This window comes from Lactuca sativa, chromosome 6 (genome assembly GCF_002870075.4).
Source record: "Lactuca sativa cultivar Salinas chromosome 6, Lsat_Salinas_v11, whole genome shotgun sequence".
Lineage (NCBI taxonomy): Eukaryota > Viridiplantae > Streptophyta > Magnoliopsida > Asterales > Asteraceae > Lactuca > Lactuca sativa.
This window is the reverse complement of record NC_056628.2, coordinates 89,072,210-89,087,683: the sequence shown is the minus strand read 5'-3', so window position 1 is coordinate 89,087,683 and position 15,474 is coordinate 89,072,210. Positions and strand designations below refer to the sequence as shown.

General features: G+C 33.2%; 1 protein-coding gene and 1 long non-coding RNA gene across 2 annotated transcripts; both read left to right on the top strand.

The window, feature by feature from the left end:
* The first annotated feature begins 7,348 nt into the window (after positions 1-7,348).
* Positions 7,349-8,481, top strand: LOC111911435 (uncharacterized). The gene is made up of 2 exons (XM_023907212.3): positions 7,349-7,952; positions 8,018-8,481. The coding sequence occupies exons 1-2, from the start codon at positions 7,349-7,351 to the stop codon at positions 8,479-8,481; spliced, it is 1,068 nt and encodes a 355-aa protein (XP_023762980.2).
* A 223-nt stretch (positions 8,482-8,704) lies between these two features.
* LOC111911439 (uncharacterized) lies at positions 8,705-10,568 on the top strand. Its single transcript, XR_002856860.3, has 5 exons — positions 8,705-9,236; positions 9,412-9,478; positions 9,633-9,719; positions 9,819-10,263; positions 10,346-10,568. It is a non-coding gene; the product is annotated as an uncharacterized LOC111911439 (long non-coding RNA).
* The last annotated feature ends 4,906 nt before the right edge of the window (positions 10,569-15,474 follow it).

Sequence of the window (15,474 nt, the reverse complement as noted above, 5' to 3'; positions counted from 1 at the left end):
AAAAGGTTAAGTTTTAAATGTAATTGGAAACTCCTAGATCTTTTGAGATTCATTGAACTTTTCAATGACATGTTTAAATCTTGATATGCCCCTCGATTTGTGATTGGGATGCCGAGGATCACAAAGCAGGGTGTGAATAACCATGCAAATATACATGGTGCCCCCAATGTTACAGTCACCTATTCAATGTGTCGGTTAACCACTCACGCTCCATCGAACTATGACAAACATCGAGTCACCCTTTGCCACCTTTGCTTAGAGCTCAATTAGTGTGTCGGTTAACCACACACGCTCCACTAACGTCTTAGCAAGGGTATAAAGTGTAATTTCATGGAATCGCATCAATTCACTTTTGTCTAAAGTAACTAAGATTGGGAATTATTGTAAAACATTCAGTTACTTTATTATTCATTATACTTTTAATGAGGAGAGGGTTTTCCCTATCCTACTTATTCGGCTAACGACCCTCCACCAATCAAGGAAGCGGTGGGTGAGAGTGGACACCCATTAAACGGCCATTTTATAGGCCATAACCTTATACCCCCCTTATAGAGTGACTTCGTGAATGAGGCCTACTAACGGTAAGACTAGCAGTTTAAGTTATACATATATAATATTAGACTTTTAATGTTATATATAGTATAGGGTGTATTTTACACTTTTAAAATACTATGTGGTTTAATTTAATAAATTATACTTTTAATTAAATGTAAACCATATGATTATGGATTTATTAACTATCTTTTAGTTACACTTTTAAATAACTTAATAAAACCATAAGGGTGTAATTTGAACTTTTCAAAACTAGGGTATTAGAATTTAAAATTTCAAAAAAAAAAAGTAAATAAACTTTTAATCCAAAAATTAAATTTCAAAACTTGAGGGCAAGTTTTGAAACATTTCAAAACATTAGGGTTTAGGATTTAAATATTTCAAATTAGACTTTTAATCAAAAAATTTAAATTCCAAAACTTGAGGGCAAGTTTTGAAACTTTTCAAAACTATCAAGATCAAATTACAAATAGTTAAATTAATCAAATAATTGGTAATTATCTAAATTTGACCTAATTCAATTTTATGGCAAGATAATCCAATCAAATAATTCAAATAAATCAAGTTTATCATATAAGGCAGTGATTATCTAATTAATTGACAATTATCTTCTATTTTGTCAATGATAATCACCCTAAATCAATAAAAATCAGATTTTATCAATAAAAAACGTTTATGGTAATTATCCTCGGCCAAAACAGGTTAAAATCCCGCAAATCTTTCTGTCTGACATCTAAACTCGTCGAGTTCATCAGACAGAAAACCCAAAAAAAACGATTTACAAGCAAGCAATGAACAATTAAGCATCAAATACATCAAACAAACAACCTAGGCTCTCATACCATTGATGGGTTTTGAGCACTACATCATTCCTATGGTGTACATGCAAACCCTAAGGCTTTGGATCTAGTTTTTTTTGATGAACATGCAATAATCATCCAAAGCCATAAACCGTAGATCTAGCATACAATAATGGAATTAACATATGAATTAGGGTTTGGATCTTACCTTGACTGTTATGTAGCAATAACAATCTCAATTCCTCCTTGTAATTGGCTTCTGAAAGCTTAGTATCACAAGTATCACACCACTAATGGCTCACAAACACCAAGAGCAAGAGGATGACTTAGGAGAAGAGAAGGAGGCACCAACAAAACCGTCCAAGAACCCTAAGGAATGCTTAGCCACGTTTTTGGGTGACCTAGGGGTCCTTATATATGTGAGGTTATTAGGGTTATAAACTCTGAAACCCTAATCTGACTGCTTAGGCCCTAAGCAGCCCAGGGACTCCCTCCTTAGAGGCCTTGGACGAATTCTTATGGGTTTCCCCATAGATTTCGTCCACTCCATCCTATAACAATCTCAATTCCTCCTTGTAATTGGCTTCTGAAAGCTTAGTGTCACAAGTATCACACCTCTAATGGCTAACAAACACCAAGAGCAAGAGGATGACTTAGGATAAGAAAAGGAGGCACCAAAAGAACCGCCAAGAACCCTAAGGAATGCTTAGCCACGTTTTCGGGTGCCCTAGGGGTCCTTATATATGTGAGGCTATTAGGGTTTTAAACTATGAAACCATAATCTGATTGCTTAGGCCCTAAACAGCCCATGGACTCCCTCCTTAGAGGCCTTGGACGAATTCCAATGGGTTTCCCCATAGATTTCGTCCACTCCCTCCTCTATGGAGTCCATTAGCCCAATATTTAACTATCACACAATTGACAGTTCTAGTCCCCTTTATTTAATTAATGTCTTTTAGCCACATAATTAATTCTCATTAATTCTTGACTAATAATATTAATTAAACAATATGATTTCTCCTTTAATATAGTATTCATATAATATTAATAAATCATAATTATTCTCTTTTTCCATAAATCATCCTATCAAGTTGCTTTGGTAAAGGCAACCCAAAGGGACCATGCCCGCAATCGGGTCAAGTACATACCAAAATAGTTATGGGCTTAGACACTAATCCAACAGCTCCTTTGTGGTTGGTATAACTCCAAGGTCTCCGATGAAGTTCTTCAACCATATCGCCTCCTTCAATGCCTCGCTCGCTGCTATGTACTCTGATTCGTACGTTGAATCCGCTACAGTCTCATGCTTGGAACTTTTCTAATTCACAGCTCCTCCATTCAGGGTAACTACCCAGCCCGACTGTGAGCGGAAGTTATCTCTGACGGTCTGAAAACTAGCATCACTATACCCTTTCACTCTCAAGTCTTCACTTCCACCAAGTACAAGGACCCAGTTCTTCATTCTTCCTAGATACTTAAGAATGCTCTTTACTGCTATCCAGTGAGCTTTGCCAGGGTTCCCTTGATATCGGTTGACCATGCTCAAAGCAAAAGCCACATCAGGGCGAGTACACGTTATAGCGTACATGATCGAGCCAATGGCGGAAGCATATGGTACTCGACTCATTTTCGTTATCTCAACATCGGTACTCGGGCTTTAAGTATTACTCAATTTGGTATTGCTCTGGATTGGTAACTCCCCTTTCTTAGAATTCTCCTTGCTAAAACGTTTCAACACTTTATCCAAGTAAGTGCTTTGACTAATTCCTATTAGTCTCTTACTCCTATTTCTCAATATCCTTATCCCTAGAATACAAGCAGCCTCTCTGAGGTCCTTTGTCACACCCCCAAACCAGAATGGCGGGGTGACTTCACGTAGTACCATAACAATTGAATATCGTAAAGAAAGTAACACAACCATCATATATATAAGAAAAACATACATTGTTGCGTAATACATGTTTCCAAAAGAATATTACAAATATGATGATTTAAAATGTTTAATAATAGACACCTTTAGCGTTCCTTCTTCAAAAGCTGGTGGTTACCTGTATTAGTGATTCCCTGAGAAATACAAGTAGTTTCGAAAAAGTGTCAACAATAAATGAAAGGCGTGAAAAGTAGGGGTATGAACTCACTTGTTTGGTTTGAAGAGAGTGAAACTAGAATCGAGCAGAACTTCAACTGCGGAAAGATGCGTCTTCGAGCTTCTCGGGGATCTCGGTAGCGTAGAACCTTCGTCGGGGCTCGGGTATGGAACCGAGGGTGTCAGGATGGCCTCTGGAGCTCACAAGTTAGTGAAAGTGAGAGAGAGTTTGAGAAAAGTGTGCCGAAACCCGGAGCTCATGCCCTCTATTTATAGGGTTGAAAGTGGGAGTACGCTGGGCGTAATATCGGAGTACGTTGGGCGTACTTCGGTTACGCTGGGCGTTCGTATGCGTCATGGCTTACGACTCGGGTCTAGCTAAGCGTAGAGTCTGCTAGCCGATGGGACTCGACATTGCGCCTGAGTATGCTGGGCGTACTCTTAAATTACGCTGGGCGTAATTCGGGCTTCAATCTTCCAAATTCCATAACTTTCGCGTACGGGCTCCGTTTTTCGCGTTCTTTGTATCCACGCGTAGGTGAGACTATGCTGTACAACTTTCATTTAGACTCCATCGGCTAGTTTTGACTTTATTGTTAATATTATGTTTTTAGTAGGCCGAGACTGCTAAAGTCCGTTAAAAATTCATAACTTCATTATCCGACGTCTGTTTTCGTCTGTCTTTTTACCATCTTACTCCTGTTGTGGAGACCTTTAATTCTCGTTTAGGTTGTGTTAGCTAAAAATCGTTCGATCTTTAATTCGAGTTTTTAGCTCTCTACTGCTGTTACGAAAGTTAGAAAATTCGTAACTTCTTCATACGAGGTCCAATTTGGGTGATCTTTTTATGCACGTTCACGGTTTAACGTAATCTACGACTTTTGTTTAGATACCTAAGGCTAAAATGCATTTTATTGGAAATTTGACATTTTACGCTTAATAATGTTTTACCGGGTGTGTCGTGAATATTTGAGTGGTCATAATCTTTTCATTATAACTCGGTTTTGGACGTTCTTTATGTTTTTGGAAACCTTAGCACGATATCTAACATTTGATGCATCCCAAATTTAAATTTTTGAACACTTTATTTTTGAGGTTAATTCTGTTGATTCCAAATAGTTCGTTGTATTTGACTTTTGAGTGTTACATTGATTTGGAAAAATATAGGGTTGTAACGTCCTTCATAGCGAAACACTTCCCAAGCTAGGACTTAACCTTCCGCGAGGTTGGTACGTCGTTTCCTATGAGTAGTAAGTCATCCACATGCAATACGAATAAGCGAACTATACTCCCACTAGATTTGACATATACGCAGGACTCATCCTCGCTTCTCGAAAAACCAAACTCTTTTACTTTCTCATCAAAACAAATATTCCATCTGCGAGGTGCTTGTTTCAATCCATTGATGGATTTCTCAAGCTTGCACACTCTATTCGGGTACTTTGCATCCACAAAACCCTCTGGCTGAATCATGTAAGCATCCTCATCCAACTTTCGATTAAGAAAAGTGGTTTTGACGTCCATCTGCCATATTTCATAGGTTTTGTTTGTTTTTTATTAAAAACCTCTTCAAAACTCTTCGTGCTGCGCGGCGCAGCACACGCGCAACACTTTCTTTCCCGCAACTGTTTGTTTTTTCGCAGCCTTCGAAATTAAAAACCTCTTCCCGTCCTCTGCGTGGGACAGCACTTGAAAATTGCTTCTAACCTCTTCAAAACTAAACCCTAAAAAAAAAGCGGCCACATCCATTCTTCCAGCAAGTCGATCTTCCAGCAAGTCGATCGTGAGCTACCTTCTCTCGACATCGCGTCTTCTCAGATCAGTGATCACTGGCGTAGCGACCACCGACGCAGCCACCACCCACCGGCGCAACCCCCACCGGACTCTCCCCTTTCGTCGGTCGTCCTTCCAGGTTAGTTTTCTTGTTCTTTTTTTTCCGTTTTTGGCTGCTGAAAGCAACAATTGTCTTGAATGATTTTTGGCTCCGTTTTTGGCTCCTGAATCAATGAACGATTTTTGGCTCCTGAATCAATGAACGATTTTTGTTGTGCAACTTCATTGGTGTTTTACTTCATTGTTCATGCTTCAACTTAATTGTTTGATTTTTGTTGTTGAATCTTTGATTTTGCTTGTTGGTGCTAATCTTATCAAATAGTTCATGCCTTATATCAAATAGTTGTTTTTGAATCTTTGTTCTTGCCCCAATTTCTTCAATTTGTGCTTAAAATGTCATATGTTGTTGGTTAATTGTAATGAAATATTGCTGAATTATTGCTGAATTGTCACAAATTGTTGCTGAAATGTCACAAATTGTTGCTGAAATGTCATGAAATGTTGTTCAAATGTCATAAAATGTTGCTGAAGTGTTATAATTGTTGCTGAAATATGAATAATCTTTGTTGAAATTGATTATGTTCATCATTGCAAGTTGTAATTATGCTGAAAGTTGTTGGTATAAGGTTATGTGTGCTAAAGTATGTATTCCATATGGTTTTTTATTAGCAATGACAGATAAACATACATGGACCAATGACCAAACAAAATTCTTATTGAACACTTGCATTGAAGAAGTACAAAATGTGGGTAGAAAAGGTTTGAGTTTGCACAAAAATTCATGGAACAAGTTAGGAACAGCTATTAAGGAAAAGTTTGGTGTGGATTTGACTCAAAGACAATTGAAAAACGCCTATGACAACCTTAAAGCCAAATACACGGGATGGTTATACTTGAAAAACAAAACTGGCAACCTTTACAATCCTCAAACAAACACTTTTAACCTAACAAATGAGGAGTGGGAGGACTTTAAAAAGGTATATATATATATATATATACACACACACACAGCCACATATTAATATGTATTCTGTTTATATAGTTGTCATTTATTCTTATACTACTTTTGTTACATTGATTGGGTTTAGGGACATCCGAAAGTCGCTTCTTTGAAAATTGTCCCATTGATGTTTCCAGAGCTTTGTGCAGAACTCTTTGATGGAAATAGTGCCTCTGGTAATCTCAGCTATGCCACATCCCAAACACCATTGGGACATGGATCATCTTCTTTCCATGTCACACCACTGCAACTTATGGACACCCCTTCTGTTAACATAGATGAGGATGATTTCTTTTCCAATCATACCACTCAGCCACCACCTTCTGCTGCTTCACCTTCTGGTAACCCCAACAAAAGAGCTAAACCCTCAACTCCTAGACCTCGAGCTAGTGCCTCACCTGAGCCACCTTCTAGTGCCTCCCCTAAAGCTTATATTACTGCTGATGATTTAGCATTGGAGATGCAGCAAGCTCTACGACATTTGACTCGAGGGCCAATAATTCCCCAATGTTTAGAGAAGCTAGAGTTACTCGAGTTAGGCCCGGTTGACCCTCTACGATTTGCTGCTTATCATATTTTTGGAGGGACCATGAACATGAGAGAGATGTGGGTAAATTTGCCTAATGATCCACAAATATTAAGAGGGTGGATCGAGATGACAGCTACAAGTTTAGGAGTATTGAAGGATGGAAAGATTGTCCGTTAAGTTTACATATTTGAATTTGAACTATGTGGTTATGTTTTTTGGTTATTTGGTACTTGGATGTTATTTGTAGTATTTGGAATTTGAACTATGTGATTATGTATTTTGGTTATTTGGTTATGTTATTTGGTACTTGAGTTTTATATTTTGGTTATTTGGTACTTGAGTTTTATATTTTTTTTTATTTAGAACTTGAACTATGTGATTATATATTTTGGTTATTTGGTACTTGAGTTTTATATTTGGTACTTGTGTTGATTAATAGGTTCCTAATGGATCACGACAAAAAGATACTACTCATAATTCTAATGTACTTGTACGTCAACTACTTTTGGAAAATGGGTGTAAAACGAGTGCGGGACAACGATTCGGAAATGACGGGACATGAATTTACATTAGAGTTACTTCACCGTAATCCTCTAAAATGTGTTGAAGTGCTACGCATGTCCCGTGAATCATTTGTCCGACTATGTGCTCATTTTAGAGTAAACTACGCGTTAAATGATAACAAACATGTGTCGGTTGAGGAGAAGATGGCTATGTTTTTGATGATGATCGGTCATAACCAACGTTATGTGATTATCAAGCGGAGATTTCAACACTCAAAGCAAACAGTTCATAAGTTTTTTCATGAAGTGTTGGACAAAATGCTGCTTTTCGCACATGACATTATAGTGCCAACTTCTTTTAATCCGAACCCAAACATTCCAGGACATAATAGGAGGCTACGACGGGTGTTCAAGGGAGCAGTTGGTGCACTTGATGGCACCTTGATACATGCTGTTGTCCCTGCAAACAAACGAGATTTATATAGAAGTAGGGGAAAAGGTGATTGTTACCAAAACGTATTGGCAATATGTGACTTCAACATGATGTTTACGTTTGTTGTGGCCGGTTGGGAAGGGATAGCACACGATTCTAGAATTTTATCAGAAGCATTAGCAAATCCACATGCACCATTCCCGCTTCCACCACCAGGTAAATTTATGGTTATTGAAATAGTTTTATCTTAGCTTGAAAAAATAAATGACTTTTTTTTACAGATAAATATTATCTTTGTGATGCCGCTTATGCAAACATTCGAGGTTTTATGGCACCGTACCGTAATGTGAGGTATTGGCTTGGAGATTTCCGTCGAAGACGTGCATTAACGAATAAAGAAAAATTTAACCATGCACACGCAAAACTTCGGAATGTCATTGAACGTGCTTTTGATGTCTTGAAAGCACGATTCCCTATATTGAAGAGGATGACACCATTCTCATTGGTTACACAACGAAACATTACCCTAGCATGCTTTGCGCTTCATAATTTTATAAGAAGAGAGGGACTACGTGATGAGTTTTTTGCACGATATGACGAACCAAATGTCTCGGTTCGGAATAACAATGCAGGCGTTGATAATGATGAAGATGAGATTCCAACACATGGTACTGCAGCGGATCGTGAATATATGACTCAGTTAAGAGATGAAATTGCCGAACAATTGATACAAAATATGGAATGAAAATTATTAAAGTTTGGTTGTATGAATTTTATTTAAAAATGTTATTGTAAGACTAATTTGGTTGTTTAAATTTTATTTCAATGTTTTAAGATTACAATTATTAAATTTTTGATATTAAAAAACTATTATCGGTTTATTAAATTATTTTATTTTAATTTTTTTTAATATCTACAGCAGTCTGCAGCCGTTAAAAAAACAGTCCGCAGACTTGCGTAGAAATCAAAACAGCACCTTAGAATCCCCGTTTCTTCTCCACCGCCTTATCTCCCTTTTATCTCTTTCTTTTATCTCTTTCTTTCTGGGTTGTTCCACCGCTATAGTAATCGCCGGCTTTTGCACCGTTTTGGACCTTTCCATTTGTTTCTCCAATCCATATAATCACCGCCTCACCTATTAGTATCTAGAAGCATCCGATCGATCTTCACAACCTAGGCACACCTTCACATCTTCTCTACCTCCGATCGGCGGCTTTCAACGATGTTTCGAGAAAGGTTGATGCCTCCCTTCCCTTCTTGCGACATCCAAAGATCGAGTGAGAGAGGAGTGTAAAACAGACATCGCATCTCCTACCTTCTTCTTCTTCTTTTATTGTCTGAAGGTCTGATTGACCAGCCACTAGCAGCACTACAAACGTTTCTCTCTTTCTGTTTACCACCATGTCTTCCGTTCACATCCTAACTGCACAATTTCATATGAAGTCGCCACATCTTCAACACCTTAATATTTGGATGCTCTCTGGCGTTATTAACAGACAAGTGAGTTTCTCTTTCCTAATTCCGCCATTTGTTTCTCAATTTCACATTTTTTTTATTTTTTTAATCTGATTTACTTTAGTTTCACATTTACATGAGTTTATTTGGATTTCACCCTTGATATTAGAATAGGAATTCAGTTATAGAATATAACTTTATGTTATTTGTGGTTTTTTAGTTTTGAACACCAACTGCTCGACAAAAATCCTCAACGAAAAATTAGATCAAGAGTGTATTTCTACTTGGTAAACTATGTCATCAATCTCTTCTTCTTACATTACACTTTTATTTGTTACATGATGGTAAATACATAGGCACCTTCCATGTTTTTTTATTGTTGTTTTGATCTTACCATCTTCCTACCTGATTGTTAATTATGTTGTGTATGTTTGTATTCAGAGATGGTGGAAGATGTTGATTATTCTCTGAAATGGACTACAACAACAAATCATAGTTACGTGCAAACTCTATGCTCGGAATCTTACAGTAAGTTTTTTTTTTGTAAAAAGTTAGAAATTGCAACCGTTGGTTAATGGTGATAGAATATTGATCAAATATATAATCAATTTCACCAATATGTTGCAGTCGTAGCTCTTTCTACAAAATGACCCAAAATAGAAGGGAGAATCAGGTACAATGATCAATTTATCAACTGATAAGCTTCATCTCTGACATGGGATGCTTTTAATTTCTCACAATGTATGTCGTTTGTAATTTTGCTATGCTTGCTTACCATGTTCAATTGAAGACACAAATTCTGCCCTAATTCGACAATTCTGAAATTTCACCTGCTTCTGTATGAAGGTGTAATTCCTCAAGAATACATACTCATTAAATGGTTGACTCTTGATTGTACAATATCTTCCCCCTTTTTGACTTCAATTTGTCCTGTTATACATATTTACTAATTTCATGGTGTTGTATTTTCTATCTAACTGATATTCTCTTACTGCTTTGTTAGCAGAAGGACCATGCTCACTTGCTTTAAACTTCCCTGAAAAATCTTTTAACAAAAGCATTTGGTGTTAAGGTACTCATTCCTATTCTACTCAAATACTTTAATTTTTATTTTCTTATGACATCTATAATTAAATCACTTTCTATGATTTCAGGAGTCGAGCCACAACTACTTGGTATGTGATATTTTCTATTTTTTTTTTTGCAACTTTTGGTAGAGGTGGATGTAATTGTTTCATCAAAATAAACAATCTTTTCATTCGATAATTTAATGACTTAAATAAAAGAATTGATGTTTTGTCCAACTTCTTTCCTGGAATTCTAAATGGGCCAAGATTTGAATGTAATTATTGATTTGAAGGTAAAGTCTTTGTTTTATTTCATAGAAGCAGAAAACAAACCCTTAAAAAGATTTGGTTTCCTTTTAAATTCATGACCTTTTCCCTAAAATCACTTTGTTTTGACTTTTCCGCAACATAGACATGTAATTTAATATGTTATTCATATATATTCATCTTCCTTGACCTCATGAGAGTCGATTGTAGTGACTACAAGATGATGTATCTAACCTTACAAAAGATTTGGTTTTTACGAGTTGTTTGGGGTTGCTACTTATAGACAAACAGATGCGGGTGGATGGTTATCAAACCACATTCCAAAAAACTTTTTGAAGTGATTATCATCCAAGAAATGCCATTTTTAAAACCCCATAGAGATCACAAGAATAACATCCATACTAGAAAACCGATAACCTCTCCATTGAAGATAATATAGCTTTTATGACAGGATAGAAAACAAGTTTAATGTAACAAGTTTAATGTACTCAGTTTAATGTAACTTAATAAAATCTTCATGTTTTGTGGTTTTTTTTTTGACGTATCCAACTCTCCTTAATAAAGTCTTCATGTTTTGTGGTTTTCTTTGGCGTATCTCGGGGTATCCAACTCTCCTTAATAAAGTCTTCATGTTTTGTGGTTTTCTTTGGCGTATCTCGGGGTTCTTCTCTAGTTTTTACTTAATTAAAAACTATTTGTTTAAAAAAATCATTATTATATTAAAAAAATTGTTATCGTACTTCATTATTCTACTTTTATTTTTATCGTTAAAGCTTATGAAATATTGGAAGGGAGTGAAGTGTCCACGTAAAATAGTGATTTGAAATTCAAATTATTGTAGTAATTGTTAAGTACTAAGACTAATCTTAAAATAATAATAATAAATAATGTTAAGAATGGTTTAGGAAGTGAGAAGTGTTACATGTGAAGTATACTTTTATCACTTATATTTTCTTATAAAAGTATTAATATTTTTTTGTTAGTTTAACTTTATAGTGAAGAATGAATAGGAAAAAAGAAATTGACTAATGTAATAAGATATAACAGAGTATTTATTTTTATTATTATAAAAAAATTTAAAAAGATGGATACATGCATATAAATTTTGCAATAACATAATGAATGTATTTTTATAACACATAAATAATCTTTGATTTTCAGCAATAGTCATATCATAATTAAAAATCATTGGTTCTAATTCGTCTTTATCACCAACAATTTGGAATAATAATTATAAACTACTTTTTATCAAAATCAATTATCAAAAGTTCCAATGATGTTATTTACAACAAAATAAACAATAGAAACTAACATAGCATATAACTAACAAAATAAAATACATGTTGAATAATATTCTCTTGGACAGAAAAGTAGATTGTCTTAACATAAAAGAGAAAGTCGACATAAAGATACATACATGTTAACAAAGTTAACTACTCTAACTGATAAATAACATAAATGTTGATTCACCAAAAGCTTACGAGAAGTAATTACCAGTCCCACTTTATCATCTTGTGATTATAAAAAGATTATTACAACATAAAATTAAAAAAATTATCTCAAGTATACCTTTACACATATACCCAAATTTGAAGCTTGGTTAATATTTAAAACTTTACACGCACCAAATTTACATATACTTGCATTTACATTTGGAAAAATTGAAATTTCTCTCTTACATCTGTGGAATCACTCGCATAACTCTTCAAACTCTACCAATATAATCTATCATTTTGTGTTAACATATATGCAATATGCAAGCTACATTGTTCTTATATAGGCTAAATATTTCATTTAACCCATAAATTAAATAGCATGATTTGAAGAGTTTTAGAAGTTACAAATCACAAAATTTAAATTTATATAAGTTGAATAGTCTTCGGAGTTTCAAATGCATGAGGTTCAAGGAAAAATGCCAGCTTTATAAGATATATATTAGGCAAATGGCCACGCGTTGCGCAGTGGAATAATTATATAGTTTAATATGGTTATATATATTATGGTAAAATAAATAGTTAGTATTCTTTTTAAGCATATGGTTAATCTAGAAGTTATGCTTTTAAAACAAATAAGATGCAAACATAATTCAATTAAAAAAATTATTACATTATAATTGACACGATTTAGTCTATTCTTCATATTGTACATAAAGGTTGTATGCGATTAAATAGTGTGTATATTTTTTGATTTACAAATAATTTATACTAATAAATAATGCAAATTTATTGTTAGTTTAAAATTGTAAATGTAATGTTTATGTATACATTCATATCTAATGTAACAATGCAGAATTATCGTATGCGTTTAGCTTCTTAAGTAAACCCCACAAGTGTTGAATCACCTTTTTTGAAAATTATTGAAAAGGATTAGAGGACTTACTTATTGCCTGCAATGTTTGGTAATTTAAGACATCTAATTTCACATTTTTTCATTGTAGATTTTGTAGAACTTGTGAATTTCCGCCATTAATCTCTATTCTCGATTTCTCATTCATTTTTAAAGGTTTAAAATCTTCTTTCACTCTTGGAGTTTCAGATTCTTCAAATTGCATTCTTTAGTAAGATCAAGAGCAAATATAATTCTGGAAACCTATCTAAAATGCACAAGTTTTGATATTATATCTTGAGACTTTAACTCCGGTAGAAAAGATTGACTTCACCGACTGATGATCAGATAACTTTGATTCATTTCTAGGGTATAGTGTCTTCTTTAGTTCATCCCAATCCATATTATCCTATAACACCTGCCACATTTTCATAATCCGTTTAGAGTATTTGAAATTGTTCAAACTAAAGGATTGAAAGTTATGAAATGAATGATATAAAGAAATTTAATTACCATGTAGCACGAGCAAACTAAAGGAGTGGAAGGTATGAAATGAATGACATAATATATTTAATTACCATGTAGGAGCAGGTTCTATTTAATCATTCTTGCCAAATTTTCATTTGGGAACATAGTTATAAGTACGTAGGAGTAAAATTAATTGTTCATTCATGTCATGTTCTAAATTCACCATCTGTAGTTCCATTCATTGCTTCAAAATTTGAGTTATATAAAGTGTGTGATGTGTTATTAATTACTTTGAAGGTGAAAAGGTGGGAGTTTCAAATGCATGAGGTGCTTGGAAATTTGTGTGGGGGTTTCAAATGCATGAGGTGATTGGAAAAATGTCTCCTTTATAAGTATACTAGGCGAATGCTCGCGCGTTGCACAGAAACACCTATATAGTTGAAGTCTTTACAAATATATGTTTTTTTTTAAATAATCTTAATCGTTTGAATAACTTCTACCCGTGAGTTACACATGCATAAAATTAAATATAATATATGGTGTAATGTTATTTATAGTTGTTATTGTTAATTAATTTATTAAAATTTATTTGCTTAATGTTTTAATTTTTATCATTAAAATTATTTAAAACATCAAACATTGTTATTTGATTTTAAATGTAACAATATAATCATTTATATAGAGTTATTTTTAACTATTGTTATTGTAAGTTATTTTAAGCTACTTATTTGAAAATTTTTAACGATTATAATAATATCTTTAGGAAATATTTTAGTTAAATTGAGATTACAATTTAGTTTTTGCATTTACCACTTTTAACTATTTAAAAAATATTCTTTGGTTTTTTTAAGTGGAACTGAAATTTATATATAAGTTGACACTATAATGTTATATTTAAATTAACAATTTAAGTATTTTTCTCCAAACTGTTCAAAAGTTGTAGCTTTAAACTGATAATGGTTTACATACAACAATATTTTAAATCTAATAAATTAAGTATAATATGTTCAAAGTTAAAGACATAATTTTATAAGTAGAGATAAAGATATTATTTAAAATTGAAATTTAGTTTATTTATGAGTACACTTTATGTTTGATATTTATTTAACCTTATTAACCAACTTATAATCATTATTAGAAGGACACTAAAATTTATCACTTTTAACTATTTACAAAATATTTTTTGGGTTGTTTAAATTAAACTAAAATTTATATTTAAGTTGACCTTGCAATGTTATATTTAAATTAAGAATTTAAGTATTTTACAAATTATTCCAAAATTATATCTTTAAAATGATAATGGTTTACATCCAACAATATATTAAAACTAATAAATTAAGTATAATATGTTAAAAGTTAAAAAAAAAACATAACTTTGTAAGTAGAAGTAAATATATTATTGACGTATTGAAATTTAGTTTATATATGATTACATTTTAGGTTTGATATTAATTTAACCTTATTAACCAACTTATAATTATTATTAGAAAGAAATTAAAAAGTCATGGGAGTTTCAAATGAATGTAGTGAAAGGAAAAATGTTTTCTTTATATGTATACTAAGCGTAACCTCGCGCGTTGCGCAAAAATGCATTTAAGTGGTTAAAATAATTAAGGGAAAAAATAGAAATATGTTGAAATTTATGTTTTTAGTCATTTTTTGGGCATTAACAGAATTATCAAATAAGAAAAACAACCCATCAACTTATATTTTAATACTATCTAATATAGTCCATACCTTATAAACTTTACTTTTACTTTTATAATATCCAATATATATTATAAGTTTTTGTATAACATTAATATAGTCTACTTTTTTATGTCCGATAATACTTTTTGGATAAAATAAGAAATAAATTGTTTTGAATGAGCTATTAATAAACAATATTGAACTAATAAACTTTGGATTACACTATTTATATTACACCAAAACATCCAAGGTTTTATATATGAACTTTCAAATATTAAACATTGAAATTAAGAATCAAGTCATACATAATATATCATTATACATAAATGTCATCAAGAGTTTTAAAATATGCCGATTAGTAAATATGATATTTAATTTTAATTACTTATTTTGCAAGACATACGTTTGACTTTATGTTGGTGCGCCGAGAATCGTCTTCCTTAATTTATAGCTAAATAATTAAGGTG

What these genes read in the sequence shown, in the direction of transcription:
- LOC111911435 (XM_023907212.3), top strand. Translation starts at nt 7,349, where the DNA reads ATGACGGGACATGAATTTACATTAGAGTTACTTCACCGTAATCCTCTA. An exon ending in ATTCCCGCTTCCACCACCAG is followed by an intron (nt 7,953 to 8,017) that starts GTAAATTTATGG and finishes TTTTTTTTACAG; the next exon opens with ATAAATATTATCTTTGTGAT.